This window comes from Sorex araneus, chromosome 9 (genome assembly GCF_027595985.1).
Source record: "Sorex araneus isolate mSorAra2 chromosome 9, mSorAra2.pri, whole genome shotgun sequence".
Classification (NCBI taxonomy): domain Eukaryota; kingdom Metazoa; phylum Chordata; class Mammalia; order Eulipotyphla; family Soricidae; genus Sorex; species Sorex araneus.
Genome location: NC_073310.1, coordinates 511,047 through 532,029, shown reverse-complemented (window position 1 = coordinate 532,029; position 20,983 = coordinate 511,047). Strand labels below are relative to the sequence as shown.

At 58.1% G+C, this 20,983-nt stretch overlaps 3 protein-coding genes across 20 annotated transcripts in view; 2 read left to right on the top strand and 1 right to left on the bottom strand.

The window, feature by feature from the left end:
* The window catches only part of EP400 (E1A binding protein p400), an 80,671-nt gene extending 69,079 nt beyond the window's left edge, over window positions 1-11,592 (top strand). For 13 of the 14 annotated variants that reach the window (XM_055146699.1, XM_055146695.1, XM_055146694.1 and 10 more), the window contains 7 exons: window positions 108-319; window positions 2,689-2,904; window positions 4,076-4,271; window positions 4,601-4,725; window positions 5,463-5,609; window positions 8,822-8,899; window positions 9,633-11,592. In XM_055146699.1, the coding sequence (XP_055002674.1) occupies window positions 108-319; window positions 2,689-2,904; window positions 4,076-4,271; window positions 4,601-4,725; window positions 5,463-5,609; window positions 8,822-8,899; window positions 9,633-9,905 (1,247 nt within the window). In that variant the 3' untranslated portion in view covers window positions 9,906-11,592. The remainder of the gene's footprint in view (window positions 1-107; window positions 320-2,688; window positions 2,905-4,075; window positions 4,272-4,600; window positions 4,726-5,462; window positions 5,610-8,821; window positions 8,900-9,632) is intronic. The other variant, XM_055146696.1, reaches the window with a different exon arrangement.
* Window positions 11,593-12,031: 439 nt separating this feature from the next.
* On the bottom strand, window positions 12,032-16,610 carry DDX51 (DEAD-box helicase 51). The gene is made up of 14 exons (XM_055146668.1): window positions 16,157-16,610; window positions 15,898-16,048; window positions 15,646-15,791; window positions 15,485-15,556; window positions 15,299-15,405; window positions 15,114-15,222; window positions 14,890-15,035; window positions 14,620-14,812; window positions 14,435-14,550; window positions 14,230-14,346; window positions 14,055-14,156; window positions 13,917-13,980; window positions 13,708-13,842; window positions 12,032-13,624 (listed from the first exon to the last, which is right to left on the bottom strand). The coding sequence occupies exons 1-14, from the start codon at window positions 16,565-16,567 to the stop codon at window positions 13,598-13,600; spliced, it is 1,896 nt and encodes a 631-aa protein (XP_055002643.1). The 5' UTR covers window positions 16,568-16,610; the 3' UTR covers window positions 12,032-13,597.
* A 33-nt stretch (window positions 16,611-16,643) lies between these two features.
* On the top strand, window positions 16,644-20,512 carry NOC4L (nucleolar complex associated 4 homolog). 5 transcript variants are annotated; one of them, XM_055146673.1, is made up of 15 exons: window positions 16,645-16,835; window positions 16,925-17,045; window positions 17,418-17,524; window positions 17,616-17,723; window positions 17,813-17,962; window positions 18,041-18,140; window positions 18,219-18,253; window positions 18,518-18,568; window positions 18,641-18,752; window positions 18,859-18,919; window positions 19,028-19,138; window positions 19,212-19,372; window positions 19,442-19,524; window positions 19,600-19,713; window positions 19,792-20,512. In XM_055146673.1, the coding sequence occupies exons 1-15, from the start codon at window positions 16,719-16,721 to the stop codon at window positions 19,906-19,908; spliced, it is 1,548 nt and encodes a 515-aa protein (XP_055002648.1). In that variant the 5' UTR covers window positions 16,645-16,718; the 3' UTR covers window positions 19,909-20,512. The 5 variants fall into 5 exon arrangements, with proteins under 5 accessions (XP_055002646.1, XP_055002645.1, XP_055002648.1 ...); XM_055146672.1 differs by having other exon boundaries at window positions 18,038-18,140; XM_055146671.1 differs by having other exon boundaries at window positions 16,644-16,835; window positions 18,219-18,568.
* The last annotated feature ends 471 nt before the right edge of the window (window positions 20,513-20,983 follow it).

The following is a 20,983-nucleotide window of genomic DNA, read 5'->3' as shown; positions in this document are numbered from 1 at the left end:
TGGTGTCCCCCCACCCCATCCGCTTTGGAGGCCAGATTGGACTCCAGCTTGCTTTTGGGGGTCGGGGGGGTCTCAGGGGCGCAGGTCTAACACACGGCTCCCTCTAGCCACAGGGGTGCAGCTTCCTGGGAAGACCATCACCCCCGCACACTTCCAGCTCCTTCGGCAGCAGCAGCAGCAGCAGCAACAACAGCAGCAGCAGCAGCAGCAGCAGCAACAACAGCAGCAGCAGCAGCAAACATCACAGGTGCAGGTTCCTCAGATCCAGGGCCAGGCCCAGTCTCCTGCACAGATCAAAGCTGTCAGCAAGCTGACCCCGGTGAGCACCTTCCTGGAGAAGCAGTTGCACGTATCTGGGGGTGTGGTGGGGTGTCAGCTGGCGTCCAGCTTCTCATCATTGCCACACTCTCTGTGTGAGGGTGGGAGCCTGATCATGCTTCCAGTCCCATCTTCCCACTTTTTTGCATTTCATACCACAGCTGAGGGGCCAGAGAGAACAGTGGGGCCACTAGGTCCTGGCCCTAACACGAGAAGCCACTGGCGCGTCTTCTCAAAAGTCGTAGGCAGCCTTGGTTTTGGCAGCTCTACTGCCCGAGTCTTCGGGTCTGCACCTCCCATGCTGTTACGTTTGGACATCTGTTCATTTTATGTGGTTCGTCTGGGTGGCAGATGGAACTCCACCTCACACCTGTAAAGGTGCACTTTCCCCCCGAGCCCCAGGCCTGGCAAAAGGAAGTAACTTTCGTGCCATAAATGGAGAAGCATAAAAGTTGCCATAGAAAGTTCCCAGAATGGCTCACTCTGGCCTCTTCTGGGTTCCAGAGGGAGGAGAGGGCAGTCAGGTTGGGGGTGTGCTCCTCACTGTCACAGCTGCAGGGTCCAGCATATACCTCATTCCCTTTGGAACACAAGGAATCAGAAGCATGTCTTCTGATGACTAACCACTGGCCACCTGTGGGTGTTCACCTTCACTCAGCCTTAGCCCATGCCAACCACATTCAAGAGCTCAGTGGCTATACATTGAATAACCCAGATTTAGAACATTCCTCTTAGTGCAAAAGTTCTGTTGCTGGGGCTGAATCAGAGGCCGGGTTGAACCAGAAAAAGGCAAGGCTAAGTCCATGTTCCAAGCCCAGCAGAGGTGAGTTGTCGAGTGGACCGAGCTGGTCTGCCTCCTCCTGTTCTTCCTCCTCACCCTGCTCTGTATTCTCGAGCCCTTCTCAGCTCCTCAGCTATTCAGAAGCCCCGCCCCACCCTCCTGGTTTCCTGTAATGCTACCCTCCAAATCTCTTAAATTCATTTAAAAACTAATTTAAAAACAAATCTTTTTTACTTTAAAAGAGGGAAGATGGTCAGGCATAACTGATTTCTAAAGGCCAGCATGTTTATTTCTTTGTTCCTAATGATGCTATGTGGTGCTGGGATTGACCCAGGGCCTTGCATCGCACCTGAGTGCCCCACACAGGGACACGTGCCTGGTCCCACGTCTTCAAGTATTTTAAAAACTATTTTGTTGTCTTGATGCTTTGATTATTTTTTTCTTTTTGGGACACACCCGGCGATGCACAGGGGTTACTCCCGGCTCTGCACTCAGGAATTACTCCTGGTGGTGCTTGGAAGACCATATGAGATGCTGGGAATCAAACCCGGGTTGGCCGCGTGCAAGACAAATGCCCTACTTGCTGTGCTATTGCTCCAGCCCCCATGCTTTGTTTTTTCAATGTGACATTTGGGCCAGAGACCTGCTGAAGTAGTAGAGTCACTGGCCTTGCCTGCATGAGGCTCAAGTCAGATCCTTGGCCATCCCCCCTGCCCAGTGTGGTCCCTGGCTCTGGCCGTATGACCCTCAGTACTTTCACCTACTGTACCAGCCCAGCGCCACAGCCACAGAAACGAGGGCATGGGGAAGTATGTGGGACAGGGTTATTAATCAGATTTTATTTGGAAACAGTTGTAGTAGAAAATTGAAAGCTGGTATTGTTATCTTGTAATTTCAATTTTCCAAAGGGGAATATGATTTTAAAGTTTTAAAAACATTTGCTGTACAACACTCTAGATTTATATTAACTGTTTGGCTAGCCTAGAGGGGGACCAGGTAGATAGCTCGGGTGGTAGGGCACATGCCTCCTGTGGTTGAGGCCCTAAATTCAATCCCCGGGACCACATGTCCAAAAGTGATTCATCAGGAATGGCCCCGGCTGCCTACCCACACCCTGCCCTGAACCACTGGGGGCAATGTACATTTAATTTCAAAATGAAGCAAGAAGTATTCTGTGGCTCTACTGATCTGTCCCCAGTTTCCACCAACATTGTGCTAACTTTTCATCAAGAATATTTTTATAGGGGTTGGAGCAATAGCACAGCGGGTAGGGCGTTTGCTCTGGACGAGGCCGACCCGGGTTCAATTCCCAGCATCCCATATGGTCCCCTGATCACCACCAGGGGTGAATCTGAGTGCAGAGCCAGGAGTAAGCCCTGTGCATGGCCAGGTGTGACCCAAAAAAAAAAAAAAAAAAAGAATATTTTTATAATGTTGGAAAGGCCCTAAGGAGGATTTGCAAACTCTCTATTAGCAACTGCTAACCTTGAAATTTTAGCGTTTATTTGGTCAGTAAATGAAACCAAGCTATTTGATGTCAAATATTGTGTAATCACTATTGATGAGAAGCTACTTTATTTGGGTTTTAGGAACATCTGATCAAAATGCAGAAGCAGAAACTGCAACTGCCCCAGCAGGCCCCCCCACCGCAGGCTCCACCAGGGCCCCCACCGCCGACGGCTCAAGTGCAGGTGCAGCCCCCGCAGCCCCCGCAGCAGCAGACCCCCCAGCTGACCGCGGTCACGGCCCCGAGGCCTGGAGCCCTGCTCACAAGCACCGTGGCCAACCTCCAGGTGGCCCGGCTTGTAAGTTCCCACTGATGCACTTGTTTCTCCAGGCAGAGTCTGTCCCATGTCAGGGGACTGCCAGCACTCAGGGTGGCACAGTTGGGCTACACTGAGGACATGCTCCTCTCCCTGCACTAGCAAGCTCCTGGGAGAGGAGGAGGCACCGCCCAGGGGAGGCCTCCCGGGCGTGGCTTACAAAGCTGAAGTGGCTGAGCATCAGGGGAGAGGGAAGCTTCTGTTGGAGGACAGGGTGAGCAGGTGTGGGGGGCTGTGGGGGACACAGGCATCGGGAGGTGCAGACTGACAGCCAGAGGGCTGAGTCTAAGAAAGTGCTGGGAGCAGAGTGGAGCAGGTCTGTCTAAGGCAGACACTGGCACCGTAGACCAGGCTCTGCCCTAGACGGGGCTTGATGCCACTGGGCCAGCGCATTCTGCCACCAGAGCAGGTACCAGGGCTTGGCATTTGGCAGGGGATTTGGGGAACCAGAAACTCAGGCCCTGTACCCCGTAGTCTGCGGAAGAGGATGGAAGTGGTACAAAACTACAGATAAAGGCATGGTTGCAGCAGCGTTGCCACCAAGGCAGGAGAGTTGGGGCTATGTGTCAAGGGGTGAGATGTCTCAGGCCTGCTCTGGGAGTGTGTGCCAGATAGCCCCAGAAAAGTGCCCGGGGAGGGGGGTCACGTACTTTGTCTGCACTCGTGGTCTACACTTGTGGCCTGCCGAGACAGAGCATTCCCGTGCCTAGCTAGTTAGGAGCTTCGGGAGCTGCCCAGTACAGCGCGGAATAGAGCTCTCTAATGCGTCTTCCCAATGTGCGCCAGGCGTGGCTCAGCTGGGGCAGAGCTGGTTTGCACATACAGATACGGGTGTTTCAAGGCTGTGGACGCATTTTACTAAGATCTTGTAAGTTTCTGTGACAGTGACCTATTCCATTTCCTTGGCATTGAAACTGCACCTTAGCTTTGGTGCATGGTGCTGAGCCACAGGAGGTGGGTTTGCCAGGGCTTGCGGTGTCCCGGGATGTCAACAGGGTAGCACCAAGGTGGGTGGGGGTAGGGATCCTGAGCTAGCCACACAGGGTGGCCAGCCTGGGCAGAAACATTTGCGTCCTGATTCTTGCTGCTGCGCCTCCCGAGGAGAGAAGACATGAAAACAGCTGCTCTGACATACCTGTCTCTCTGCCCTCAGACCCGGCTTCCCACCTCCCAGCTGCAGGCCCAAGGGCAGATGCAAGCCCCAGCTCCCCAGCCCGCCCAGGTGGCCTTGGCGAAGCCTCCCGTGGTGTCCGTCCCTGCAGCAGTGGTGTCCTCGCCGGGTGTCACGACCCTTCCCATGAATGTTGCTGGGATCAGCGTGGCCATCGGGCAGCCACAGAAAGCCACAGGTGCTTGTCCGCCAAGTCCTGTAGCCCTGCTGGCTCAGGGCCAGAACCCCCTTGTTAAGTGTGTGCCAGGCTTTAGCCAACATGTCTCCCGCTCCCCGTTTGGTCTCTGGAGTTACCAGGAACATTCTGAAGTCAGTGAGTCAGTGTGTGTGGTGGTGGTGGCAGGGAGGGGGTATGCTTCAGCCATAGTGGTCGCAGTGTTGCCCCTTTTTGTGCAGAAGACACTCTGAACCCCTCTGTGGCTGGTGGGGTGCAGGGAACTCGGCCTGAGCTGGGAGGTTCTTGTCCTGCCCCGGGTCCAGGACTCAGCTGCACTCGGTGTTTTACAGGTCAGACTGTCGTGGCCCAGCCTGTGCATGTCCAGCAGCTACTGAAGCTCAAGCAACAAGCGGTGCAGCAGCAAAAGGCCATCCAGCCGCAGGCCGCACCTGGCCCCACTACCGTCCAGCAGAAGGTGCTGCCTGCAGTCAGGCGTGCCGCCCGAGACCCTGTGGCCCCGCACCTGGGCTGCACAGCTTGCGGGTCTAGGGGCAGTGTGAAGGGGGCAGGAGTAGAATGACAAGGTCAGGGGAGTAGAGAGAAGCCTGCCAGGAGCCATGCTTCTATATACGTGCCTCCTAAGCCCTTTCCTGAAGGCACAGCTCGCAGGGCTTGGGCTAAGTCTGGGCCAAGTGTTCATAGCCAGAAGTGACCTGCTGGGGCAGAGAATACAGTGGGGAGGGGGGTACCGGGGGGAGGTAGTAAAGAGTCGGAAATGGGGGCCAGGAGGGAGAACAAGAGGTGAGGCCTTGGCATGTGGTATCTTTGGCTGTGACCTGGGTTCCATCCCTGACACCACCAGGACTAAACCCTAAGCATAGTTGCGAAAGATCCAGAAAACCCAAAGAAAGCTCAGAGTACTTGTGTCGGCTTGCTCTTCCTTATAAGCCATAGATTTGGGTTTTGTGAAGTTTTCCAAATCAGCTGTGAGGAACTGTGCCTATATGTTTGCTCACTCACACGAGTGTACACAAAGCAGGTATTGTGGGGCGGTTTGCACGGTTGGACCCCACCACTGGGCTTGGAGGGGATTTCTGAGAGAGGAAGAGACCACGTGCCAGGTCTGGGCTGTCTGGGAGAAGTTGGGGTGCCCAGATGAGGTGCTGCTGGCTCTGAGAAGGTGTCTGCCTCTCACCAAGTTCTTTCCCTCAGATCACAGCACAGCAGATTGCGGCTCAGGGCCAGCCCCAGAAGGTTACATATGCCACCCAGCCTGCTTTGAAAACCCAGTTTCTCACCACACCCATCTCCCAGGCCCAGAAACTGGCTAGTTCTCCACAGGTGCAAACCCAGATCCAGGTGAGTGAGTGGGGTATGGTTGGGAGGGCCATGGGCCACACAGACTGGGCAGTGGCAGTGCCACGTCTCTGTCACCACTGCTCAGGATCCTCTACCTGCTCCTTCTCTGGCCCCCCACATGAGTGGGTGCCTCCACTCCTTTATACCACCCCAGACTTCGCCACGAGTTTGGCTTTGCTGTTTCTCTGTCCTCTGGAGCCCATGGGACAGAGCCTGCAGGCAGGACTTGGCAAACATCCTACCCACTGTGCTATCACTCCAGCCCCTGAATGGAAGAGATTCTTCCCAGGCATGCATTCTTTACCTGTCATTCAGTAAAAGCCGGTCATTTCACCCTTACCTTAAACTCCTAGCGGTCAGTCCTAGCCTGGTTGTTTGCAAATAGAAATACAGGAATCAGGGCCAGAGCTGAGACTGTGGAAAGGTGCTTACATGAAGCTGACCCAGGTTTGAGCCCTGGCTTCCCACATGGTCCCCAGAACCCTACCAGGTGTACCTAGTGTGGGCCCCCAAAAACAGATACAGGGGTTGAGGCTGGCGATTCGGTTCTTCGCTTGCAGGTGGCCTGGGTTAAGACCCTAGGGCCACAAGATAAACAGTAAACCTAGGAGTTCTGGTGACAAAGGACTCAGGCCTCAGGACTGTGTGTCTGCAGGCACAGCAGATCTCCTTATGTGGTAGAACAACTGCTATTCCGTTTGTCTGCACTTTTGTGCTCATTTGAGTCAGCTTCGTCTATGGACCTAAATCTTAACTGCTGAGCTTTGGTTAAAGTCACCAGCACCAGAACAGTTGGCAGCAGGGTTCAGCTCTGACCCCATGTCTCTTTAGTGCCTTTCACATTTCCTTCATAACCACCACTCAATGGAACCACGTGCATGCTGCCAGGAAGTATGATTGTGGGCTTCACATTCCTGCTTGGATCTGTAACTTCCCTTTGGCCACCCTGAATTAGGTGGGGCTACTTCCTGGGGACATATCTGTCACCTGTGCACAGCAAGGTGGCACCTTCTTTCACCTTCCTGCAGGCAGGCCCCTACCATCCCTAGGGACTGGCCTCCTGGGCCTTCACTGTCCTAGACCGTCTTTGTGGAAAGTCCCTTCTGCGTCCTTGGAGTTTCCTATAGGGGTTGCATACACCCTCATTTCACTGTTGTACTCTGGTGTGGAGTTAGCTCCTTCCTCAGCAGCCAGTCACAGAACTCCTGTCTCTCGGCTTACCTCAGCTCTTGGTGCCACTTGCTTGGAAATAGTTTCTCTGTCTCTCCTGCTGCATGCTGGCTTGGCTTGGCTTCACATGCCATGTGGTCCTTACTTCCTCTGTCCATATAGGAAGTGAGTCTGGATCACTCATTTCCCTGTCCCTCTGCCAGGCCTCCCTTCTCCAAGTCTCTCCAACCCCTCTAATGCTTTCTGCCTTTGTCCCCAGCTGTGTTCTCAGGCGACTGCTGCTGATCTCCCACACCACACGCTTTGATGATGTTCTCTGGGTTCTTGGCAGTTTTATGCTGTGCTGAGCTGAGTCCTGCCCTTTGAGGCAGCCAACACATTTCCAGCCAGGCAGACTCACTGTCCTCTTAAGAGTCTTTTATTGCCAGTCCTAAGATCATTCATGATTGCCTTCAGTAACCTCTGGTGCCCAGAGCCAGGAGGAGCCTGTGTTGGAGCCCTTTGCAAATGCATCGAGGACAGAAGGGGCTGTGCTGGTGAGCATCCAGGCAACAGTGGTCCTCCCTGCACTGCCCATGCACATGACTCTTGGGTGCGAGCTCAGCAGGCCTTTTAAAAAAATTTTTTTCATAAAGTAGTTCAAAATATTTGATTACATTTAATATTTGAACAGACTGGAGCGATAGCACAGTGGGTAGTGCGTTTGCCTTGCACACAGCCGACCCGTGTTCGATTCCTCCTCCCCTCTCGGAGAGCCCGGCAAGCTACTGAGAGTACCTCACCTGCATGGCAGAGTCTGGCAAGCTACCCGTGGCATATTCGATATGCCCAAAACAGTAACAAGTCTCACAATGGAGACGTTACTGGTGCCCGCTCGAGCAAATCGATGAGCAACGGGATGACAGTGACACACACATATATCTATATCTATGTATCTGATAGATAGATAGATAGATAGATAGATAGATAGATAGATAGATAGATAGATAGATAGATAGATAGTTCGTTCCCTCTATTGGTTGCCTCCTACTTTAAACCCCATTAGATGTGGTGCAGTACTCTTGGAGTATGGGTGGTATGAGGCATGAATTGTCACCCAGCATGTGGAGAGCAGCCGTGAGCATGGTGGCGGTTGAGTTCTGGAGGTTTTTAGCTGCCACGGCTGGGTCTCTTGGGATGGGGAGGGGCCTCTCCACCCCACTCCAGGGAGTCCGGAATGAAACAGCCTTGCATGAATTCCGGCAGATGGTTATGGTGTGTGTGGTATTATGCTCCCTACCAGGAGAGGACAATGATACTGGATCATGTCTGATGATGAAATTATATGGCGCCAGCCAGAGGTGGTGACTGCCGAGTTGCCAGAAATGGGGAAGGGGGGAGACAGACAGAGGACACCCGTTCCTGGTTTCGTTGAACCCAGAGTTTTCAGTCACAGACTCGCACATACCTGGACTTTCTGCAGATTCACTCGAGCAGCCCTTTGTTTAAAGGGGACCGATCAGGGCAAGAGCAACTCTTGACTTGCACTTGGCCGACCCACGCTCCATCCCCAGCACCCCAATGGTTCCCAGAGCCCCACCAAGAGTGATCCCTGAGTGAAAAGCCAGGAGAAAGCCCTGAGCACCACTGGGTGTGGCCCCAAAACAAAGAACCAAAAAGACAACCAAGTATTTGAAATAGAAGAGAAGCACGCCTTTCCTGTCCCCGGAGCTGTCCGTGGTACTGAAAGTGGACCGGGTTTTTGGCTCTGGCAGAGTACTATAGTACCTATTTTGAGACTGCTCTCAAGTGTCGTCAAGTCTTTGTTGGTTTTGGTTTTTTGTTTTCGTTTGTTTTTCACCTGGCAATGCTTAGAGCTTACTCCTGGCTCTGAGCCCAGGGATCATCCCTGGCAGTGCTTGGGGCACCATATGGTTAGCCGCATGCAAAGTAAGCGCCCTCCCCGCTGTCATCTCTGACCCCGAGCCAACCTTTTTTAATTGAATGGTCTGCTTCTGAGCACATGTTTGACTTTGCATTTTGGCTTTTGTGTTTTGTCAAAGGTTGCAAAACTCCCTCAGGTTGTCCAGCAGCCGAGTCCTGTGGCCAGCATCCAGCAGGTGGCCTCTGCCTCACAGCAGGTAGGGCGTGGGGTGGCACAGTGCCTGGCTTTGCAGGCAACTGCAGGGCTCTGTGCTGAACGAGTCCTTGGTGGGCGCCCAAGGAGGTGGAACCAAACTCTTACAATCCCCTCTTGGGATATGCCTGTTGCCTGTAGCCTAGTAGAGCTGGTGTGAAAGTGTCTTGACTCTGGCACCTGCCCTATAGGAGCCCGGCTGTGTACATTTCTGGGCAGTCAGCTAAAGGCTCCAATATATCTGCCAAGTCCCCTAGTTCATGGACTCTGGGGAAGGGAAGGGAGAGGGCCGCTGCCTGTGGGAAACAGGAAAGCAGGAAGCAGGCTGGCAGGGGGCGGGGGCGCTACTGCTGCCTGTCCTATAGAGGCACCCAGGTATGTTCCTTCCTGCTTCTGCTGCAGCAGGTGGCCTAGAACGTGCTTTGTCTTTGTGGTACTGTCTGGACCTGGGACCTCACCCAGATTTGCTTGTGCCCTACCACAAGGCTCTGTTTGCCCTGGCCCCATAAAAGTTTTACTCTGTTCAAAGCATACAGATTTCAAGGAACCAGAACGTATCCGACAATAGCCCCACCAGTCCCAGAGCCCATTCCAGCTAGAGTAGAGGCCAGTTTATGGCAAGAGGTTTCTCAGCCCACAGAAGCCTTCATGCCAACAGGCCCTCCCTGTACCCCTCACACCTGTGTGGCCACGCCACTTCTCTCAGTGATGTCTGTTCTCTGACTGTCTGGGTTCAGGCTTCCCCGCAGACTGTGACACTCACGCAGGCGACAGCGGCCGGCCAGCAAGTGCAGGTGATCCCCGCGGTGACGGCCACTGCACAGGTGGTCCAGCAGAAGCTCATGCAGCAGCAGGTTGTCACAACGGCAGCAGCCCAGCTCCAAAGCCCTGGGGTCCCTGCCCCCACACCGGTGCCAGCCCCCTCCGACAGCCCCAGCCAGCAGCCCAAGTTGCAGATGAGAGTGCCTGCTGTCAGACTCAAGACCCCCACCAAGCCTCCGTGTCCATAGGCAGTGCAGCCACCTCTACGTGGGAACAGCTGCCCTGTGCCCCCCACGACCTTTCCAAAGCAGCAGTGTGGTCTTGTGAAAGCCACTTAAGACAGCCTGTGTCACTGCTGCAGACCCTGGAAGGGCCCTGACCCAGACAGTGGGCGCTGGGTGCCTGGCAGCAACTGCTCTGTAGGCCCCTCCTCATCACTGGGGAGCCCCCTGGCCCAGAGGAAGGACTTCTTCCAGGAAATTACTCCAGTGGGAAAGCCACCGTGGCTTTACTTGCCTGCCTGCAACGTGATTTATCTCAACTCTTAAATGAAATCTTTAGCAGTGACACCCAATGAACCTCCTGTTCCAGGCTTATGTTGAGGGGAAACTGATTTTTTCATTCCAAAGAGTAGCCAGGGCCCAGGACACACCTTGGGAGCTCCCATGCGAGGCCCCAGCATTGCGTCATGCACACATAGCTGCAGCAGCAAGGCACCACAGAACATTAAGCGCCCCAGGTCCTTGCTAGGTTCCCTGCTGAGGGCTCCTGGCTTGGGCTGGTTTGGGGCCACCTGTGCTTCTGCCCAGTGCACGATGAGGGCTCAGAGAGCAGTGCTGAGCTGACATGCTGTTTCCTGTCAGTTGCTGCTTGCCACCCTTGCAGGTAGTACTGGCAGAAACAGGCACAGACCAGTACCAGCACAGCTGTGCAGCTGGCTTCCTGTGACCTTGCATCAAGCCAAAAAGCATGTGTGTTTGGGACCGGTCTAGGAATAAACTTGGGTACCATCAAGGGAGGAAGCACCATGTTTGCTTCTGTTGTCCAGATTGACGTTGTTACAGTGGACTCGCAAGTTATCCCCTGGTACCTCAGGTCCATGACCTGGCAGGAAGGAGCACCTCCTCCCCCCCAGTTTGCAGGAGGAAGGCTACCAAAAGGAGTTCACTGCTGTCCAGCTGGTGAGGAAGCTGGAGAAAAGCTAGTATGAGGGCTTGAAGATGGATAATAGCATTGCTCGGGCCCGGGGGGGGGGGCGCATGCAGGGTCAGGATTCGCACAAGGCCTGTGTCAGGACCCCAGAGCTATCCCACGGCCCCTCTGAACGTGTCTTTCAGAACACCTTAGAGGCGTGCAGGACACGGCCCATGACCCTGCGGGGCTGGATGCACTTTAGAAACATCCCTGGTGCTTCCAGGGAGCAGGACTGGGCTTAGCACACAGCTCCTGTCCACGAAAAAGAACTTTGTCTCAGCCATGCTGCTTAGTCCCTATTGAGAACACGGAAGAGGAAGTATTTCCTGTGTCATTCCTAGCGACATGTCCTCAGCAGAGCCCTCTCTATCCACACCCTCCTCCTGCGATGTCCAAGATTGTGGTCACTGCACCTCCTGTGTCGCTCTGGTGGTTTATCAGGATCGAAGGCAGGTTGACAACATAAAGGTGACAGTCTACAGTCTGACATGGCCTGGCCTCTGAAGTGGACTGCATGACTGAGACGCATGTTCTCAAGCGGCCAGGTTGCCACACCTCCTCCCCAAATTTAGTATTTTTGTTTCCTGTTGTAAGAAGCTGTTGTGTTTTAAAGTATAGAGGAACCAGACTAAATTGTAAATACTTTGTAAACAATCATTCATTTGTACTTGAATAGTAAGGTTTTGAAGCGCACTGATAGCCTACCAGCCAAAAGGTGTAATAAAACAACCTTTTTGTAGAGTCGCTGGTTCTGTCTTCTATAAAAACCAGCGTTCAAGTTACAATATTGGTTGTATTTGTTTTGTGTGAAGAAACAAAAGGGGACATGGGTGTGGGAAGCAGGTTCATTCCCAAGGAACTAGAGGGCACTAGTGCATTTCAGTCTGTTAGGAGGCCAGGTAGACCTGAGGAAGTTCTTTGAGCATACAAGCTTCCCCATGCACTTTTCCAGTGACTGAGCAGCCTGTACAGTGGCTGCATCAGAGGTGATTTAACACGGCACAAAAGGCATTTATGGGCTACAGTGGCGATTTACATGGCACAAAAGCTGTGTGCGCACGCGCACACACACCTGAGCCACGCAGGGCCTCCTGGGGCCCTTGGCCACTCTACAGCCCCAAGCAAGCAATGCCAGTTGCGCTCCAACCATCATCCCCTATGAAATTTTCACCATAGCCACTAACGTGATTAATTTACTTTTATTGAAATGTGTATTTCAAGTTACCCAGGTCAGCCATCCAAAGCTCAGAGCACGTAAAAGAAACAAGCTACAGAAGACTTGCAAGAACAGGGCTAGAGTTACAGTACAGCAGTTCAGGCACTTGCATGCAGCCAAACCAGGTTCAATCCCTGGCCTCTACAGGGTCCCCCAACCCTCACCTGTGAATCCTCATGAGGGATCGCTGGATATGGCCCCAAAGAAAACTCCAAAAGGAAAACTAAAAGGCCAATCAAGCAGTATGTGAAGAAACTTGTGTTTTTCTTCTGCTGAAATTAAGCCAATGTCAACTCAATTGCTGGGTTTTAGGGGTACTTAATTGCTGGTAAGTGCTCAGGAGTCACTCCTGGCAGTGTTGGGGATCAAGCCAGGGCATGCTGCATGCAGGGCAACTGCTTTAGCCTTGAGCTAAGCTTTAAAAACCTGCTTGTTTAGACAGTGTTTTTTGTCTTTTAAAAAGTGTCAGGCCGGTTGAGCGTGGGTTGAATGAAGCACTTGCAGTTGGAGCTGCTTCAATTAGGGTGTGCCCCATCCCACTAGATGCGTCCTGCTTATCCTTGGAGCCACACTGGTGGAGCTGGGGCTACTCCTGGCTCTGTCCTCAGGGGCCCACAGAGTGCTGGGGCACGTAACCAGAGCTCAGCCCAGTTTCTTTCCAGATTATTCACTTTGAACTGTGTTGTCCGCTAAGCCCATTTAAAAGCTCTTCCAACATCTCTCTTTGTGGGCGGGGGGGGTGGGGGCTATGAACCAAGCCACCTGCCAGCCTGCACGCTCGTTCCCAACAGCCTCTCTGGCCCCAGGACACTGGTCCTTGTGAGACTGGTGTAAACAAATCATAAGGCCAAAGTAGTCTCATTATCTCGGGACTGAAGAACCTCAAGCCTGCTCCTGCGGCATCATTGCGTGCCCCCACAGAGCCACCTGCCCTGAACATCCTGATCCCAAGGACATGCTGCCCCTGGGCTTGCCTGTGTCTGCCATCAACTCCCCCTGTGCCACCACAACCATGCTGCTGCCCCTACTAGCAAAAGTGGGGACTGCACCCCTTTCTGCCACCCCAAGAACAGCAGTGGCAAGTTTACGGCCTGCGGGGTGGGGAGCACTCTTCCAGGTGCTCCACCACCGGCAGGGACACGCACATTTCGTATGGTGTGTCCAGGCCCTACTTCATGGCTGCTCCCGCTTCCATCCTCAGATCCCCTCACAGCAGTGCAGCCTAGGAAGTGACAGAACTGAGAGATTCTCTGGAGTGAGGAGACCCATTTCACAGATGATCTTAAAGTTATCCCCAAGTAGTAGCCAAACCAGAATAGACACCTTATTGCCAGTCCAATTTTAACTCATTTCTAGAAAGACCACCCCAATGAGAGACTGAGGGGCCCAGAGCTAGGGACAAGCTCCTTTCCACTGTGAATCCCTCACAGCCAGCTTAGACATCAGTCAACGCTCTTGGGAGGGAGGCGGGGCGAGACAACAGGAAGCTTCAGGATGCAGAGGGCCCTCGGCTGGCCCCCAAAGTCCCACCTACACCGCCTTCTGGGCTCGCTCTTCCTGCAGAGAAGTGGAGAGAAACTCAACTCCAGGTGGCCCCACGGGCAGTGGCCCAGCCCCAAGAACATGCATGCAGCCCTCACCTTGACAGCCTGCTCCAGCTGCGCCAGGGCCGCCTCATACTGTGGGACCAAGGGCTGCATGTCGCCATCCGGAGTCTCGTGCCGCTGCAGCTCAGGCACTCCAGCCTCGGCCAACATTCGGAGGAACCTCCTCTCCTGCAGGAGGCCACAGTGAGAGGGAGCTCGGCAGTGGCCCCAGGCCGCCCCCACCAGCAGCACCCCCACCTCACCTGCACTCGGAGCAGCAGTGTGAATGCCTGACCCCTCCTGCCAGCGCGGGCTGTTCTCCCCACCCTGGAACCAAGCACAGAGTCTTCAGGAGCCTCTTTCCTCCCAGGGGGCCCCTCAACCCCCAGGCCGGCCCTCACCGGTGCACGTAGGTCCGCAGGTACTGAGGCGCGTCATAGTTGACCACCATCTGCACGCCCTCCACGTCGATACCACGAGCTGTGGCATCTGTGCTGATGAGTCTGAGGGCAGGGGTGGACACCAGGGCTGTGGTCCTGTCTCCACCCTCAGCACTACCCCCAGCCCTGCACTTACAGCTGGATCTTGCCCTGCTCAAACTGCTTCAGGATGGCTCTCCTCTGGCCGGGCCCGTAGCGAGAGGAGAACTCAGCCACTGTCACTCCCCCGAAGGCTTGGACAAGCAAGAAGAGCCTAGAGTGCAAAGGGGACAAGGGGCTCAGTGGGTGGGGCCAGAGTGGGGACCCGCCCCTTCCACCTGGCGGGGCATGAAAGCCCTCACCTGTGCGAGTTCTCACGAGAGTTCGTGAAGCAGAGCACCCTGGAGAGGTTCTGGCCCTGAAGCATGGCCAGCAGGGTCAGCGGCTTGGAGCGCAGCCTGCAGGGCACATAATGATGCTGGGGGCATGGGGTTGGCCATCAGTCCACACCCCCCGCAGCCCTGCCCCACACCAGAGGTGCCCTCACCGTCAGACCCACGGGGAAGGCATACTTCCCCTCACAGCCCCCATCCCCATCAGAGTCTTCGAGACCACTAGGCGCTAGCCCCGCGGAGAAGAGCCGAGGCTGGTAGAGGCCAAGCTGCTGAAGCTTCTCAGGGTTCTGGGTCAGAGTGGCCGAGAAGAGCAGCTTCTGCAGCGGCATATGGGGTTGGCAGGTGCTGGAACGGGTAGGAGAGCAGTCAGGGCTGAAGCGTGGGCAAAGGGCAGAGGAGGAAGCCAGAGGAGGAGCCTGTACCTGGCAGCAGTCATGGCCTGGAGCTGCCTGCGCTGAAGCAGACCCAATGTGTCCTTGGAGCCCCCACTCGGGAAGGCTGCTGCCACCACCCGGGGCAGCCAGGACTGGTGCATGCTGTCCATCATCCGGTCTGCTTCATCAATGACCTGGGGAGGCCAGGAGTTGGGGTCTGTAGGAGGGAGACCCAGGCCCAGGCCCAGCCCCACCCCAAGGGGACCACCTACCAGGAACCGGAGGTGCTGAAGGCTGAAACCTGGGGTCTGGTCAATGTGGTCCACCAGGCGGCCGGGGGTGGCCACCACGATATCAGCCAGGCAGCGGAAGCCGTCCACTCTGTAGAGCAGCATGCACTCAGCAGAGCTCCACACCACAGCTCTGTTCTCCACCCCCAGGGTGGGGCAGGACCTACGTTTTCTGGACCAGGCTCTCCTGCTCCTTGGCCAGCGCCCTCTGGCCAGTGACCAGGGCCACCCGCAGTGGGGTGGCGTCTGTGTAGATGTTGAAGACTTTGCTCACCTGGAGAAGAGGCAGCCATCAGGGCACAGCCCCTGCCCAGCCCCCAGCCCCATACACCTAAGTCCAGTGCAGCCCGTACCTGCTGTGCCAGTTCCTTGGTCGGTAGCACCACCAGAGCCCGAACCCGGCATATAACACGGCTAAGTAGTGCCTGCATGGGGTGGATCAGGTGAGTCAGACAAAGGCCAGCCACTCCCAGCCACAAACCGTGGGGGCTAGGGCAAGCACGAAAACACGCACTTGCACCACCGGAATGACAAACGCCAGCGTCTTCCCACTGCCCGTGGGCGCCGACACGCACATGTCGCTAGGCTGGAAACCGCCTCTGCCCACCAGAAAACCGTTGGCCGTGCTGTGCAGAAGGGCGGGGATCACCGCTGCCTGAACTGCAAAGAAAGGGGGGTGGGTACGATCCAGTGTCAGGGCCAACAAGGTTGCCTAGACTGCAGGGGGCCGGACCCCGCCCCCACCCTGCCTGTCTGTGGCGGGCACCTGGGAAGTAGGCCGAGATGCCGTGTGCACGAAGCTTCCGCTGCAGCTCGGGGTGGACCTCAGGAAGGGCCTCCAGAGGCACTAGGTGCTCCGTGACGTTCTTCCCCACGGAGCTGGGTTCTGCCAGCCACGCCGGCAGGAACGGCTGCACCTGCCCAGGTGCAGGCACGTGAGTGGGCTAGGGCACATCCGGACCCGCCCCCACACCCGGGCCAACTCCGGCTCGCAGCCCCGGCCTGGGGACCGCCAGCCCGCTCACCTTGGGTGTCTTGGTCCTCGGGCGGCCCCCGAGCAGCGGGCCGAGCGCGGGGGGCGGTGCGGCCTCGCCGTCCTCCTTCCGCCGCTTGCTAGGCGGCGCCGCGGCCCCGCCGTCCTCCTTCCGCCGCTTGCTGGGCGGCGCTCGCGGGCTCCCCGGGATCCCGCCGCCCGCGCCGCCCCGCGACCGGCGCGGCCGCCGCCGCCGCCGCCGCCCCGCGGGCTCCGAGCTCTGCGCGGGCTCCTGCCGCTGCTCCTGCCGCTGCTCCTGTCGCCGCTCCTGCTGCCGCTCCCGAGCCCGGCACTGCAGCCGCTCCAGCAGCGCGCGGGCCCGCGCCTCCGCGCCCGCCTCGGTCCCCGCCTCCGCCCCGGCGCCCTCGGGGCCCGGGTACCGCTCCACGTGGAAGAGCGCCATGCCTGAGGCCGACGCGCTCCGGCCCGGCGCGCCCCGATGACGAAAGTCGCGGCCGTGACGTCAGCGGCGCGCCCGGCGGCGGCGGCTTCTCGGCGCGGGCGGTGACGTCGGCGGCGCGCCCGGCGGCTGCTTCTCCGCGTGGCCCTACGGGATGGAGCCGGCTCCAAGCTCCGGGAACGCGCGCGGAGCGCTGGGCCGGCAGGTGGAGGCGGTGCTGGCGAGCCGCGGCGAGGCCAACGCCGTGTTTGACGTCCTGGCTGTGCTGCAGGTGGGCGCGGCGGGGTCTAGAGGCGGGGGGGTGGTGCTCGCGTGGGGGTCCCGAGGCCCCCGCGAGCTCCCGCCCGGCTTGTCCCGCAGTCCGAGCACCCGGCGGAGGTCCAGGACGCGGTGCGCGCGTGCAGCCACCTCTTCGGGGCCCTGCTGCAGCGCGGGGAGCTGTTCGTGGGCCAGCTGCCCCCCGAGGAGATGGTCATGGCAGGTGAGCCTCCCGCGCGGCGAGGGCCGGGACCCTGCCGCGAACCCCCAGCTGCATCCCAGGGTCGGGGTCGGGGACGAGCCAGGCCCGGCGAGGGGTGGGAAGGAGCCCCGGGCCACGCGGCTGCCGGCCCGCGGACAGAGCTGTGTCCCCCGCCCTCCGCGTCCTCGCCTGCTCCGTAGCCTCCTTGCCCCGACTTGGGGGCGTCGCTCAGCCCCGGAGAGAAGCGGAGGAGCGGGAGCTGTTTCCCACTGTGGGGAAATAGCCCCATTCGGGATGAGCTCAGGTCTGGGTCGCCGGCACCTGCCTCTCTCCACACCCCCTTTCCTGGGGGAGGTGGACTGAGCTGTGGAGTCGCCACCCACCTCTTCGCAGGCCCCCAGGGCGCCACCCGGAAGTACAAGGTGTGGATGAGGCACCGCTACCAGAGCTGCTGCACCCGTCTGGGTGAGCTGCTGGCCCACCCCTCCTTCGAGGTCAAGGTGAGTCTGGGAATACTGCTCTCCTTAGGTCGCTGGGGGACAGGGCTCCGGGCTGCCGGCAGGGGTCATGGCAGCATCTGGCCCGCTCCAGGAATCGGCCCTCACTTCACTCATGAAGTTTGTGAGGCTGGAAGGTGCCCACCCGCTAGAGAAGCCCAAGTGGGAAGGCAACTACCTGTTCCCCCGGGAGCTGCTGAAGGTGAGCCGGTGCTAGGGGAACGCTGGCGATGGCACCTCTGCGGTGGAGAACTCTGGCTGAGCGGGTGCCTTGCCCCTCCCTGTGCCCAGCTGGTGGTGCAGGGTCTGCTGTCCCCCGAGGAGGACCGCACGCTGCTGCTGTCGCATTTCCGTTCCTACCTGGAGCACGACGACATCCGCTACCATACCATGCAGGCAGCCACAGAGGCAGTAGCCAGGGCCACCGATGGTCACCCTGAGGTGAGGGGAGGCAGGGTCCTTCGTGGGGCAGGGTTGGGCAGGTGGCAGGGGCACCGGGGCTCAGCCAGACTCTAGCAGGTGCCGCTCGCCTTCTGGAACAATGTCTTCTCACTGCTGTCTGCTGTGAGCCTGCCACGCCAAGAGGGCGCCAACGTCAGCCTCTACGTGCCACATGCTAGTGAGTGCCAGGCAGTGACACCCAAGGGCAGGGGCATGTGAGTGCCCGGTGACATGTTGCTTCCATCCCTTTTATCAGAGATATCAGACAAGTGGAAGGTCGCTCACTTGAAGGTGAGACTGGAGGGGCAGGGGCTGACAGCCTGGGGGACACAAGAAAGGGCTCTGCACAAGTGCAGCTCCCTGGGCCTGGCCTGGGTGCCCCTGCAGCCCCTCCCCACATGGGCACCCCTGCATCCCCGTCCCTCCCCCATGGCAGACCTTGCAGCCCGCCCCTTCCCCATGGGCACCCCTGCGGCCCCACCCTTCCCCCATGGGTACTCCTGCAGCCCTGCCCCTCCCCGCATGGGCGCCCCTGCAGCCACCTCCTTTCCCCAGGAGCACCGGAAAGTCTTCCAGCACATGTGGCTCAGCTTCCTCAAGCACAAGGTAGACTGGGCAGGTGGGGGCTGCCCCGTGCTGGTGGGGGCCTGGCTGCCCCTGACGTGTTCCTGTCCCCAGCTGCCCCTGAGCCTTTGCAAGAAGGTGCTGGTGATCATGCACGACGCCATCCTACCCAGCCTGGCCCAGCCCAGCCTCATGATCGACTTCCTCAGCCGAGCCTATGACGCCGGTGGGCGGGGCCTCCCAGGCGGGGGGGGGGGGTCTCCCGGCGGGGGGTGGGGGGGCGCGGGGCGCTCTGCCAGGGATGCTGGGCTCACACCACGCTTTGCCTGCAGGAGGTGCCATCAGCCTCTTGGCCTTAAACGGCCTTTTCATCCTGATCCACAAGCACAACCTGTGAGTGTCCCCTGGGTCCCTCCCATGCCTGCTTCTCCCGGTCAGCCTGAGACTGGGCCTGGGAAAGGGTCGGGGAGGGGACTCAGACCCTGCCCCCCGGGCCCCCAGGGAGTACCCTGACTTCTACCGGAAGCTCTATGGCCTCCTGGACCCGTCCATCTTCCACGTCAAGTACCGTGCCCGCTTCTTCCACCTGGCGGACCTCTTCCTGTCGTCCTCGTGAGTCTCCGCCACGCCCCTCGGTAGAGCCCACTCTGCCGCACGCGGTCCCTCACTGCCCTCCCCTGCCCAGACACCTGCCCGCCTACCTGGTGGCGGCCTTCGCCAAGCGGCTGGCCCGCCTGGCCCTGACGGCGCCCCCCGAAGCCCTGCTCATGGTGCTGCCCTTCATCTGCAACCTGCTGCGCCGGCACCCGGCCTGCCGCGTCCTGGTGCACCGCCCGAGAGGCCCTGGTGAGTCCGCGCCACGGAGGCCTCCCGGCGCTGACGCGAGCAGGCAGCAGACAGTCTGGTCTCTCCTAGAGCTGGATGCTGATCCCTACGACCCCCAAGAAGAGGACCCGGCCAGGAGCCGAGCCCTGGAGAGCTCCCTGTGGGAGCTGCAGGTGGGGCACGGAGGGTCCCGGCTTGCCCTGGTCTGCCGTGGGGCGTGGGGCGCTGCTGACCCTGTCCTCCCGCAGGCCCTGCAGCAGCACTACCACCCCGAGGTGGCCACAGCCGCCAGCGCCATCAACCACGCCCTGGCTGTGCCCGAGGTCAGCATCGCGCCGCTTCTGGAACTCAGTGCCTTTGAGGTGAGGTGGGGACAGGGCGGTGTCCACTGGGTGGGGGCGCACAAGCCAGTGGGACAGCTCTGTCCTCCTGTCCCACAGATCTTCGAGCGGGATCTGAAGAAGGCACCTGAATCGGTGCCACTGGAGTTTCTCCCAGCCCAGGGTCTGCTGGGCCGCCGTGACCAGCTCTGTGCCCAGGTCTTCACGCTGGGCTGACGCTGCACCCCCGCCCCCAGACACCATACTCCTCCTCACCGGGCCTCGTGGCAGGCTGGGCACAGCCTGAGGAGCCTACCTGGGTGGTCATGGGCTGCAGGGGACAGACCACCTGGTCACAACTAAATTGTCCCCTCCAAGCTGCGCTCAGCCCACACCCACGTCCACTTCAGCACGGCTGGTGGCCAGCTCTGAGGAACCCAGGCTCAGTGATGGCCATCCTGGGCCCTACCATGAGCATTTTGGGTTTTGGTTTTTTATCTTTTGGGGTCACCCAGCAATGCCCTGGGTTCCTCCTGGCTCTGCACTCAGGAATTACTCCTGGTGGTGCTCAGGAGACCATATGGGATGCCAGGGATCGAACCTGGGTTGGCCATGTACCAGCAAACATCCTCCCTGCTGTGCTATCGCTCTAGCCCCCAGCATGAGTGTTTTTGTAAGACAACTGGCACCTCATCTGTCATCACTCTGTCCCAAGTAGTGCAGAGGGAGGAAGCCCAGGGCTCATGCTCCAATTGCAAAGAGCCATTTCAAGTGACCTGCAGTGTCCGCGTATAGCTAATGGGGCCAGCCATGGATCTTTATTAAATTCTATTTGCTTATACCTATTCTGTCAAGTCCAGAATATTGGGGGGTGAGTTTTGTTTTGAGGCCACACCAGCAATGCTCAAGGGTTATACCTGGTGGGGTAGGGAGACCATATGGAGTGCTGGGGGTCAAAACCAGGTCCCCACTGCACTCGGTCCCAGCCAGCCACTGACTTGAGATTCCCTCATCCTGATGGGGAGCAACTACAACCCAGGCACGAAGTTGGGAAGGAGGTGCAGGAAGCTGGGGGGGGGGGGTACTGGAAGCAGGAGGGGCCAGGCATAGAAGGGCCAACTCTCCAGGAGGGGAAGGGTGCGCCTCAGCACAGCTCCTGACTCCAGGGAGCCTGTGCTGCCTGTCCCCTGCTGCTGCAGGGGGTGGGGATAGCCAAGCCCTGCGCTTGGCTTCGGAGGCTGGGCATTGAGCTGCTGCCCTCACTGCTGGGAAGCAAAGCCTTCCTGCATAGCATCGGGCATCTGTGGCCAGG

Bases quoted from the DNA above. Each gene is read 5' to 3' on its own strand.
- DDX51 (XM_055146668.1), bottom strand. From the start codon at position 16,567: ATGGCGCTCTTCCACGTGGAGCGGTACCCGGGCCCCGAGGGCGCCGGG. The intron at 15,036-15,113 runs GTAGGTGGTCCC...TGGCCTCCCCAG, and splicing joins TTCAGCACCTCCGGTTCCTG to GTCATTGATGAAGCAGACCG. The intron at 13,843-13,916 runs GTGAGGTGGGGG...GGCCTCCTGCAG, and splicing joins CACTGCTGCTCCGAGTGCAG to GAGAGGAGGTTCCTCCGAAT.
- NOC4L (XM_055146670.1), top strand. From the start codon at position 16,719: ATGGAGCCGGCTCCAAGCTCCGGGAACGCGCGCGGAGCGCTGGGCCGG. The intron at 17,963-18,037 runs GTGAGGGGAGGC...GCCAGACTCTAG, and splicing joins CCACCGATGGTCACCCTGAG to CAGGTGCCGCTCGCCTTCTG. The intron at 18,569-18,640 runs GTAGACTGGGCA...TCCTGTCCCCAG, and splicing joins TCAGCTTCCTCAAGCACAAG to CTGCCCCTGAGCCTTTGCAA.